Consider the following 12,790-nt stretch of genomic DNA (forward strand, 5'->3'; position numbering starts at 1 on the left):
TCCCAGGTGCAATTCTGGTCAAGAGCACTATCTTGGTTGCAGATTCCTGCCTGGCCCTGGGCCCTGGTCAGGACTTTTGCAGGAGGCAACCAATCAATGTGTTTCTCTCACATCAATGTCTTTCACTATCTTTCCCTCTCTCTTCCACTTTCCCTAAAAATCAAAGGAAAAATATCCATGAGCAAGGATTAACAAAAAACAACAACAAAAAAAGATTTTCAGTACAGGTTAAGAGTCAGAAAGCCTATGTTAATCCTGGCTTCATCATGTATTAGTTCTATGAGATTTAGGTAAGTTGCATAAAATTTCTGAAACTCAGTCTTTATTTCTAAAATGAATACAGTGCTATCTACCCTCAGGTTGTGGGAGGGCTTAATTAAATGAGATAACGCTATAAAACATTTAGCATTGAGCTCCTCTTCTCCAGCCTCCATGTTTCTGCACTGAGTTTGTATTCCCCACACCACGATAGTTAAGGGTTCGTTGGGGTCAATGGGATGGTCACAGGGATCCAACAAAGCAATAATATATGGAAGTGGTTTGTAAACTATAGGTTGCTATACAAATGCTGCATATCATTCATAACACTTCCTACAGGCACATGAGTATGAGTTTAAACATGAGTACGGGGAAATCCCATTGGACTGAGCATCTTGGTTGTGAACATTAGGCAAGACCCTTACTTTACTGAGCCTATTACCTTCCCATTTGTCAAATGTGGTCACTGTGAGGAGTGAATGAGATGAAGTGAATGAAACCATCCATTAGTATAGGTTCTTAATACCTTCTAGTTATTAGTTTTAGCTAAGTCTTTAATCCTAATGAGTTAAAAAAAAGCCTCATTGTTAAGTTGGTATATATCATGTATATTTTAAAAATAATATTCTCAGTTTTATCGCCATGCCTCAGTTTCCCCATAGGTAAATCTGGAATAAAATGCTATCTAGTTCATAGGGTGGTGGTGGGGGTAATAGGCTAATATATGGGTAAAGCCCTTACAAGGGTGTCTGGTACATAGTAAGTAGTCTCAAAATGTTATTAATATTTCACACTGATCTATTATACTCACATTATGGTGCCTGCGAAATGGTGACTGGAGCAGTTCCTCACAGAGAAGTCAATATAGTAATTGGTTCTTCTCCCTCCTCTATAGAACAAATTGGATTAAAGAAGTGTCAGGAACATTTTTAAAAAGGCAGTAGATACCTACTATCCATAATACTGTAAAGGCACTATCAGGATTCACCAATATGTGCCATTTTTTCTTATTGCCTCTGCCTTTTTAAAATTTATCAAGTGATAAGATGAATATTATTTGATTGAAAAGGCTCAGATAGTACAGACATAATCAAGCATAGTGTGAAAAGTCATTCTTCCTGCATCTCAGCCTCTTCCTCTCAGAGGTACCACCATCATTCATTTGATGTGCTTTTCCTTCTAGCCTTTTTCTAACTATGTTGTGTATATACACATATATCTAATTGTTTAATATAAAGGAGATCATAGTCTAAGTATTGGTCTATAACCTGCTTTTTCCCTTGGCAATATATCTTGAAACTCTTTCCAAGGCGTATAGGTCCAAAACATTCTTTTTAGTACGTAATTGCATTGTATTTATCCCATTGCTTGTATGCACCACAATCTATTTCACTTTGTGTTTTCAAAATACAAGACAACATAAACTAGCTGTTCCATAGACTGCTACGGGTGGGAGGCACTTGAAACCCTGGATGGGGAAGGACTGTCTGGCTCTAGCCATACCACTGGGTGTGGTGAGGTAGTTGCTCTGAGCCTCAGTTTTCCATCATAATACAAGGAGGTTAGGACTAGATGATTTTAATGACTCATAACCCTAGCATGCTCTTCCTCATCTTACTCTTTTTTGTTTGGGTTTCCCTCCTCTCTGTTGATATCACACTCCCTACAACTCCAAAAATTAAAAAAAAAAAAATTGCAGGAGGGCAGTTCCATGTTGTCTGCTGCCTGTCTCTTGAAACTGCAACAGGGATCTCAACTTAAAAAGCAGCTGGTGGCTTGCACCAGCAGCCCAGGGGAGGAGGCAAGAGGGGTTGGTCAAGAGGGGAGCATAACAAAGGAGTCCAAGAAATTATTGGGGGTGATAGATATGTTCACTATCTTAAGTGTGGTGTTGTATTCATTGGTATATACATATGTTAGAATTATCAAATGGTATACTCTAACTAAATATGTGCTGTTTATTGAATGTCAATTACACCACAGTAAAGTTGCTATTGTATTAAAACAAACAAACAAAGCAGCTGGATTTTGTGGTTCTCTGTCTGGCTTATTTCACTTGCCATCATACCCTCTACATTGTCACAAATGGTAAGTTTTAATTCCTTTTTATGCTGAGTAATATTTTATTATAAATATATAATACATATTCTTCATCTAATCATGTATCGGTAGGCACTTAGGTTGCTTCCATATCTTGTCTATTGTAAATAATGCTGAAATGAATGTATGGATGCATGTATCTTTTTGAATTTGTGTACACATGAAACTAATATTATATTGAATGTTACCAGTAAGTTAAAAATTATAATAATAAAAATCATCTGGCCCAAGGAGACCAGTGGGGAGAGGGTCAATGCAACTGAATTTTCTCCTGTGAGGTTGGAGCCTGGGCCCTCAGACTCCAGCTGGACACTAGTGGAAACTTATGCCTTGGCCGACTCTCTCGACTTGGTCCACTCTGAAAGAGGCAAAGTCACCATTCTCCTTTTTGTACATCTCAAGGACTTTGTCTGCTTGTTTTCTGTAGACCTCAGTCTCCTCAAAGAAATCCATGAGTACAGGGCTGTCTTTAGTATTGGCCAATGCGGAAAAGACTGGAGAAAGAAGATGGTTGTTTTGTAGCTAAACAGCATTGTCAATGCCATGAATTAATACATATATGCATGATGGAAACAATAACAATAGCTCCTGTATTACAGACAGGTGAATTGAGGGTTGGAAAGGCTAAGAAACTTGTTCCAACAAATCAGCTAATCAGCAGCAGAGCTAAACTTAAATCCAGATCCTTCTGATATTCAAGTCTCGGTTGTTACCCTATTCAGATGCTCCAAACCCATCATTCATAAAGTGTGAATATTTCAATAAACTCTTCCTATCTCTGCCAAGGAGGGGGAACATCATTAAAATGAAGTTTTGCCCAGAGAGAGAAGATACAGCTCAGTCTTCTTTAAGGCACGCTCCTGAAGGAGTTGCTTGGCTGCTGAATTTTTGTATATTGAATTATGCTGAAATTTGTTATTTTAAAAGGAACTCTGTGATAATTCTCTTAGAAAAAGTAAATAAAAAGAACATGGACTTTAGATTCAACACTGGTGGGGCAGGTTTAGGTTCACCATATTTGGGGTGTTTTATGAGGCCAAGTAATTTAATCTCTTTGAAACTTTTTAACTCTATACTAGAAAGTCTCATAATCTTCAGTCTTGTTATGAGATTAAATGAGACTGCTGTGTAAACTGTAGTATCAATACATAAGTTTTACATGTTGAAGTCAATATATTGCTAAATACTTTGGAAGTGTACTACACAGAGCATCTTATTTAATACTAACGAAGACCCAAAGAGCTAATATTATTATTAGCTTTATTTTACACATGAGGAATCCTTAAAGAGGTTAAGTAACTTTCCCTCAAGACCATGCAACTAGGAAATTATGAGATTGGGATTCAAATTCAAGCAAATCTGACACCAGACAGAGCCCATGTTCTCTGTAATAATGCTCTACTGCCTTATGTAGCTCTCTATTTTTACATATATAATTTGTGAGAAATGTATTAATAACAGGAGAAACACTCTTGTGACTCTTTTCAGGAGAGAAATTAAAAATCAATTCCATGAGCATAGGTAGAGTCCATTTTTGATATGTACATCATAGTATTATATATTAAATACCACTGTATGATTGAATTCCATATCAATCTAGAATTAGGTAGTATTTTAACAGATTATCATACCAGAGCTTGTGGTACAGTTGAAGTCATTCACTCTAAGACCCTGAAATTCACTCAGATGTGTTGTAGCTATTACCTTACACTGTCCAATCACCTGTAAGAAAGAGGACTTTATCATTGTGTACTGCTTTCTTTGGGTTGAATATGAAGACACAAAAAAAGTGTTGCAACATACCTTATTATCTTTTAAAATTCATTTGTGGTTTCTCAATAAATCCTCTTTCAAACCTGTATTTTCTTAATCTGTTTCTATGAGTTAGATGCCATAGGCACCCAAAACCCTCATGAGAACCACAGATAAACTATTTAAAAAGATCATGGCCATATCTCAAACATTTTCAAGAAGAACAAAAATGCTAAATTTCTAGGTATGTAAGTGTCTTATTTTCTGGAACTAAAAACTTAGATCTGTGCTTTTTCATCTTTGTGTTCTTCTCCTGTGGCAGACAGCCTGGGATCAGATTACCCATATGCAAAGCAGCACGAGATCCCATTCCTCATCATAATTAAAGTTAATCCCTTTTGGCCACTCCTGCTCATGGGACCAGTCTTCATAGGACACAATTACAAGTTCATAGGTTCCAGACCCATAGACTGTCAGGGCCCGATAGGACCTTAGAGTTTATCTACTCCAACCTCCTCCTCTTATTTTACAGCTGAGAAGATGGAAATCTAGCGACATTAGGCGATTTGCCCAATGTTATAGCTGCTCATGCTATAACAAGCCCCACTGACATATCTTGAACTGGGTTCCTAGGTATGGCTCTCAAGAGAATATTACTCAAGGTCGACATTATCTTCATGAGTCAAAAGACAGAAACTGCTCTTCCTCTGTTGCTGTGGCATACAGCTACCCTGGGACAACAGAGTAGACAGAAGTCAAGAATAATAAAATGAGGAGAATGGTACCATGTTTGCTTACTATATAAGATGAATATCTAGAAATTTTTGGCTCACAGACATCCCAGTGTTTCCTGGTTTGGACTGTACAGTCAGATTCTTTCACATCTCAGACTAAATAATAGATATCTGTGGATTCCTGATAAATTCCAAGAAAGCAATGTTATGCCCAGATTTCAGGATCCCCAAGAAACCACATCAGGGAGCCAGCCATGTCCGATGCAAAAGCATAAGAGTCTTTATTCGAGCTAGCTCGGCTCCCCCACCTTGCCGACACAGCAGCAGGAAGCAGAGACAGAGATAACTCTGTGTGGAGACCGGTTATATAGGGGGAGTTGGAGGAAGGGGAGGAGAAAGGACTGTGCTCTGCCGATTGGCCAGGCACAAGTCTGTGTCTTGTTCCTGGGTGTGGCTAGCAGAGGCCTAGACCTCCGGGAAGAAGCTCCCTGCCAAGCATGTGGCCAAGGTAAGATGGAGCACTTACCCTGGGGCAAGGTGGAGGGCGCAGCCCTTACCCTGGGGCAAGGTGGAGGGCCTAGCCCTCACCCTGGGGCAAGGTGGAGGGCCTAGCCCTTACCCTGGGGCAAGGTGGAGGGCCTAGCCCTCGCCCTTTCATTCCCCCCTTTGTCTTGGAACTTCCAGCTCAATCATGAGACGGACTGCTTTTCTATTCCACCGTTGCTAGAGGCCCGTACTAGGCATATCTTAACAAATGGTCTGGTGGAAGGGAAAGAAACCATTTTAGCTTTAACAACTTCTATTGAAATAGGATTTTTCTTCTTAAAATTCCTCCATGGCTATCAAAAAGCCAAATCAAGATTAATTTATCTACTGTCCTGATGTTTGCATAAACACAACAAGAATGGTAACTGACTACCTTTGCTGGAATCTCATGGTTGAATCTTAATGTGCCCCGTAGGGCCAGGAAGCCACGCCACCCAGCTGCCATCAGGCCTGCCTGCAGTATCTGCTGAGTTAGGTGAATCCCTCACCTGTAGCAACTCCACCTGAGCCCACGCTCTAGGCTTTAAGCCCATCTCAGTAGCCCTCCTACTTGTTGCGGCCCAGAGTGTGTGGGGGTTCCGCAGGAACGCAGAGGCATCCCTACTGCTCCCCTTCTACTCTTACCCACCGCCAATAATGGTAGGGCATGGGCCTGACGCTCCAGCGCCAGCCATCTTCAGGGCTTCCAAGCAGGATACCAGGCTTTCTTCGTGGCATTTTTACTGGCTTCAAGTCTTTAGAGCTCAGACAGGGCTCTTTAAAACATGATACTCCAGTCAAAGTTTTCCATTAATAAAACCACTATTAGGAACCAGTCTTATTGAATCTATGCAAAGAAACGTATTGCCATGACTTATTTAGCATTGCCAATATTTCAGAGGAATTATGTAAGGAGAAAAACATACTGATCTGCTCTAAGATTTTCTGATTTTTCCTTGCCAATTCCTTTTCATGGAGTTATAACAAAACAGTAACTGTTGGCATTAAACTTTCTTTCTATGCAAACCATGCCTTAGACCTTCTATTCCAAACAGGCCTTTCCCAGCTTTCTACAGTTGAGGTTTGTACTACCCCTGACATGGGCATGGTTACGCAGGCCTGCAAGACAATATACAGGCTGCCAACCATCAACTGTCTCTCAACAGAGACCAAAACCTGATGGGCACCCTTCCCTGCCCAGTTGGGCACCTGCCCTCTTGGCAGCCAGACACCCTCTACTCTTGGGGTTCACCCCACACAGTCCCCTTCCAGGACAGCCAACATACATTCCAACCTGCAAGAGAATCAAAGGTCAATATAACATATCAATACAATGAAACATAATATTGGCATCATGGCCGCTTCAGGCAGCCAAATCCTACTAAAGTCTATTCTTGACCTTCCTATAAATTGTCCTTGTCTCTTTGGAGCCATGTCCATGAAGATGCAGGCATCATCTAAGTCTATTACACAGTATTGTGGGGGCTCCCGGCAGCAGGAGTGATCGCGAGCAATGTTACCAGCATCAGGCAGGTCGAGCACGCCGTAGCTTGAGCTTGAGCGGGTTGCGTTGATCTCGATCGACGCTCCATTTGGTGACGAAGTCTTCCCGGATCACAGATGGACCCAGGTCGCGACGCCGTCTAACTTGAGAGCGGTGGGGGTCGTCAGCACCACAGTGTAGGGACCCTTCCAACGTGGCTCGAGGGTCTCCTGGCGGTACCTTCTGCTGTAGACCCAATCTCCTGGTCTGTGCTGATGAGGAGTTGGGGTTGGGCTGGTCTCGTACAGATTCTAGGGCCCGTTGCCTTCCTTTCACAGGCAGGGGGAAGGGCCCATGAAATAACTGTGAGCCCCATCCTTAAATGTCCCAATCAGACTAGAAAAGCCACAAATACCTTTTAAATATACCCCAGAATTCCAAAATCCCAACCCAGCACAGAATATCACATAGCAAATCAAAGTTCCCAGCAAACAAACAGGGATGCTTACAAATATCAAATAAACATTTACACTTACACCTTTTCAGTGAACAAGTATTTTTACAGTCTTGGGCTCTTGAGCTGATAACAGGAACATCGCCCAAGTCCCCTGATGGGGGCCTGACAGGAACAGATGTGGGGGCCTTTCCCACATCCCAGGACAGGATTCTTGACCTATGTCTCATTGAGATAGAAACGGTTTTCATCACAAACAAACAAACAAACCCAAAACCAAAAACCAAGAAAATCAAGGCCAGAAGTACCCTCTGATGTTTCAGGGGTACCAAGGAAGGAGAAGTTAGGCAGTGTCCAGCCCTTCTCACAATCCACCACCAGTGACCAGTTCCAGCTTACTGGCCTACCATCCATTCAAAATTTCTTTCCTCCCATCACACCAAAGCCATGCTTTTCAGTTAGTTAAAACTTTTAGCCTTAATTTTTAGGTGACATGTAAATAATTAACATTCCTCAGATTAACAATACATTCAAATTTAACAAGGATACATATTTAAGCAATAAGGACAGATCAATTTACAGAAGCAGAGACAGCATGCAATCCAAACCACAGCTGTGGATAAACACATTATCTAGAGTCCTTGGGTAACCTAGGTTAAACTTAGGCATATCCTGGGTCTCCCGAACACTGAGTTGCAAGTTAGCTGGAGCCCTCCCGACCCTGGGACAGCTGCACTGCCCCTCCCAGGCAAAGGAAAAATATGCCCTTGAATATCAGCATGAAACCACAGTCTCTATCTGATTTTTAGAAATTGGATTACTGCTATCAGTCCCTTTTAAAGACTTTGACATAACCTTTGATTGTCCTTAGTTTAAGGAAAGCAGGGTTTTCTAGATTTAAGAGATTAGCTTAAAAATAAATCCGCGAGGCAAGCTTACTTCTGCCCCATAAAACTCCGCCTTAAAGCTCCACCCCTGACTAAATCAGAGGGAGGGGCCTTTGCTGTTTCAAGATGGCGGCCGCCAGGGGAGCGGCAAACCATGCGGCCAACATGGCAGCTGCCAAGTCATGCAGCCCAAAATGGTGGCTGTACCAATAAGCAAAGGCATTTAGTTACCACAATAACACAATTTTTCCCAATTCAATCCGAACCTTAAACTTTTAGCTGGCAAGTCAAAATATTCAGCATTTCTCAATCAGTCTAGAATCTAGCTAGCATCCGTTTTTTTTTTCTTTGGGTAAATGATCAGTCTTGGGCTCCATCCTGCACATCTGCAAAGAGACTCTAGCTCAAAACTCTATCCAAAATCGGACAGTGCGCGCATTAGTTTTAAGCCAGCTTTTCTCTCTACACATGCACAGAAATCCCAGACGCATTTACTTGGGGAGGGGGTGACCTGTTTTCACAGATCCTCACTCAGATGCCCACCTGACCGAAGTCGTGGAGCCACACAAAGGGGGGGAGAGGGCAGACCCCCTCCCTCCACACTCACACACTTTCACCAGACATTCACTCAGAGTTTAAACAATAACAACTTCCCAACTCCTGAGGGAGCTCTACAGCCTCCCCCAGTCTCCTTGAAATGATCAATCACAATACCCAAAGGAGCAGTCTGAGTCCGTCCCATCATCCCATAACATCCGTCCAGTAAGTCCACAGAAAACAGAAAAACACAGACACAGACAAACAGAGGGCCCCAAAGAACAGCCTTCCAACTCCATGGAAGCAACTAGACGATGGCCTTACGCCAAACCGGTGGGAGCGACCCGCCTCGTCTCAGATTCTCAGATTGAGGGGGTTCCTACAGACCTTCCGACTCCGTGGAAGCAAAACTACACCCCTCCAGATGGAGGGTCGAGGCGTCCCCCGACTCCTCCCACCCTTGATCCCCCTGTGCGTCCACTTAGATCATTGCGGGCGATTACAGATTTCAGAAGTGAGCTCACACAGAACAGATACAGAACAAGTCCCTGAACAGAGGCAGTAGAAAACTGCCTAGGAATGCTTCTCTTCTACCTTTTTTAAAAGATAGGCCAGATTCGAACCCTTAGCCAGTCCGAGTTTTGAAGGTGAGTACCATCTAGAAGCCATTCCTCCAGATACAGGAAAAGTCCCTTAGAGATAACATATATCACACAGAACAGAATACACAACACACAGACACTTACCGCGGCCAGTCAGACTCTACGGATTGGGGGGGTCCCTCAATGGTTTTGGGGATCCCGGACGAGCCCCCAAATGTTATGCCCAGATTTCAGGATCCCCAAGAAACCACATCAGGGAGCCAGCCATGTCCGATGCAAAAGCATAAGAGTCTTTATTCGAGCTAGCTCGGCTCCCCCACCTTGCCGACACAGCAGCAGGAAGCAGAGACAGAGATAACTCTGTGTGGAGACCGGTTATATAGGGGGAGTTGGAGGAAGGGGAGGAGAAAGGACTGTGCTCTGCCGATTGGCCAGGCACAAGTCTGTGTCTTGTTCCTGGGTGTGGCTAGCAGAGGCCTAGACCTCCGGGAAGAAGCTCCCTGCCAAGCATGTGGCCAAGGTAAGATGGAGCACTTACCCTGGGGCAAGGTGGAGGGCGCAGCCCTTACCCTGGGGCAAGGTGGAGGGCGTAGCCCTTACCCTGGGGCAAGGTGGAGGGCCTAGCCCTCACCCTGGGGCAAGGTGGAGGGCCTAGCCCTTACCCTGGGGCAAGGTGGAGGGCCTAGCCCTCGCCCCTTCAAGCAACAGGTGAGTAACACGTGGGAGCCCAGTATGTTTTCATTAGAAACAATCTCTTGATTTCTTAAACAGAATTTCTGTTCCTTTCCAAATCATTGCAGATGTCTACTTTTGTGTTATTTCATCTATTTATTTGAATAAGTAGCTTGAAAAAGTTACTTGCAAATGTTCTTTTTAAGTGGTCATGATGTTACTTCTGTTCATGAGCTTTAAAAAACAACCACTAAATAGCACCATTTATTTGGACTAAAATGTTGAAGGTGTAAACCTAGAAATTATAACTGATGGCCACTACTTCAGGAGCTCCAATCTGTATGCACAATTGTGTCCTCTCACCCAGCTCTTTCCTGAACTTGTCTTTTTGCCCTAATTTCAACTTGCCCAACCCTAAAATCAGCTCTTCTATTACAAACCAGCTACCGCTCTCAATTTATCTTGCCTTTTGTCAATGAACCATTAATATTTCCTGCCTTAGACTTTGGCTTAAAAAAATGTGACATCAGCTTTGATGTCTTTCTTTGCTTTTGCTATCCAGTCACCAGGCCTTGAACGGTCTTTATTTGAAATGTCTCTTGTCTTTTCTTCATTCTCATTGCCATAAATCCCACCGCCTTGGTCTGTCTTCATTTCCTCATTCCTGAACACATTATATACCTTTATAGTTCAAGCCCGTGCCACTTGCATCCATCTCCCCAGGTACACTGTGCTCCCTGCCCCCACTCAGAGGTAGCCCTGAGCCAATTCGTCCTGTGTCCTATAATGTGGCAGCGATCCTGGACTGGCACTAGTAGTCACTAAGTTGCTGATTGAATCCTGAGCCCTGCACTCATTTTCTGCAACCTGTAGAGCCTCCACATCTAATACTCTAACAAACGTCAAGTTATCTGCTTGTCTTCTGTGGTGCTCTATTGTCTGACCTCCCTGATTTTAGTGGTTCCTCCAAAGGGTAGGTTATTTTGGGGATTGGGGAAGAGAGGCCTCCCTCCTTCATCTCTATCATGCCTTCAAATCTATTACAAATAAGTATATAATCTATGTCAGTGATTTTTAAATTCTCATCTCATGGCACATATAAACTAATTACTAAAACTCTGCGGCACACACACAAATATATATATTTTTTTGACAATCTGACAAAAAAAGGAATAATTTTGATTCATTCACATTGGATGGCTTTGGTGTGTTGGCTGTTTTTCTTTTTTCATTTGATAATCTAAGGGACAAAAAGTCAGTGTCCCTGACTAAATAGTCAGGAATTGCATTATTTCTTACCCACATCGAGTTGATATTCCTGGAATTTCCCAACCCATCTTCCTGTTCAAATTCTGCTTCATTTGGGTTTCCCAAATGAAGCATTCTCTCATTCAATGGTAATAGACCTCCTTTCATTAGATTGTCCAGCATCTATAATATTCACTCGGTCACTTAAATATATCCTACCTTACACAGGGTGTGTGTGTGTGTGTGTGTGTGTGTGTGTATGTGTGTGAATGTGTAAGCTGATTCTTATTTCTTTAAGGGAAAGGCTTAAGTTCATTATAATTTTACTCTTATAGCACTTAGCATTTGATTGGAGTCAGCATCAGTGCTTATAAGTATTCAAAGATTGATTCATAGTCAAGGACATACTAATAACTGACATTAAATTGAAAAAAAAGAACATTCTAAAGCAGCAGCAGAAACCAAACAGAAAACCCTGACCAAGGCCATTCCATTGTGCAAAGCAGTAGGCTTAGTGGCTAGAGTCACACTTGCCCCAGGTGCATGGTTTCCCAACTTAGCTCTGCCACTGGCAATTCCTTACTGCTCTGTCCAAGTGGGCACCAGCGACCTGCAGCAAGTGAAAAAGGAGGCCATTTGAACGTCCTTTATTGATCAGGTCTAGAACTTTCCTAGCCAGGGGCCCAGTAGCATTGCAGTCTACGGGACTCACAGTGTAGGAATATCTAAGTGTGATCCAATGCATGGAAAGCAGAGCTGCAGTGAATGTCTTCATTTGGTTAAAACGGGAAAACCATCCCTTGCTATAGTATACCACAGCAGAGAATTTTATACAGACTTTTTAAACACACACACACACACACACACACACACACTCTATTGATTGAAGAGTATTTATACATTTTTGTTGTGTAAACTGAATGTTCACTGCTGCAACCTTTTGCGGCAGGGGTTCAGGATCTGAAGAAGGGACCAACGCACAATGGAAAATACTATACAGGAAATATGACTTTAGAAGGCATGGGGGGCCAGATGTAGACTTCACTCTTGGAGAGGCACACTGAAGCCTGGCCTTATCTGCTTTTTATTCAATTTTAGATACACATCTTGCCCTCAGTAAAGCACGGCAAACAGGTAGCAGACAGACCATCTTTAAGGTCAATAAAGGTCAATAAGGTCCAGTAAACATTTATTTTGAGGCTATTAGGTCAGGAAATTGCTTTGAGCCACTGCTATCTCAACACTGCCCTGCTAACGCCCAAGGTCCATCGGCCTACGTGCACTCTTATGAGAGTATTGGGAAAGCGGTGGCTTCCTGCTTCTCCCCCTTTTTGTTTTCTTAATAAATCTTGAAAAGTGTATGTCGTCTGTAGGGCTTGAGTCCTTTTAAGAATCTTCATTCCACATCTGCAGACTAGAAATAAACATATAAGAACAAGAATGAGACAGACAATAGTGGTTATGATAAGATGCAAATGTAAGGAGATCCAATGAAAAGGATTGAGTTCTTTTAAAATTGTTGCCAGGCATCTAAGGAA

General features: G+C 42.5%; 1 protein-coding gene across 1 annotated transcript; it reads right to left on the minus strand.

Moving 5' to 3' along the window:
- Positions 1-1,065: 1,065 nt before the first annotated feature.
- On the minus strand, positions 1,066-12,027 carry LOC139002661 (histidine-rich glycoprotein-like). The gene is given in 6 exon segments (XM_070403777.1): positions 1,066-1,147; positions 1,443-1,452; positions 2,694-2,852; positions 3,990-4,080; positions 4,909-5,025; positions 11,836-12,027. Coding segments are annotated over 6 exon segments (651 nt in total).
- Between the last annotated feature and the right edge of the window lie 763 nt (positions 12,028-12,790).

This window comes from Myotis yumanensis, unplaced genomic scaffold, assembly GCF_028538775.1.
Source record: "Myotis yumanensis isolate MYYU_CA2020_CCGP unplaced genomic scaffold, mMyoYum1.0.hap1 SCAF_2, whole genome shotgun sequence".
Lineage (NCBI taxonomy): Eukaryota > Metazoa > Chordata > Mammalia > Chiroptera > Vespertilionidae > Myotis > Myotis yumanensis.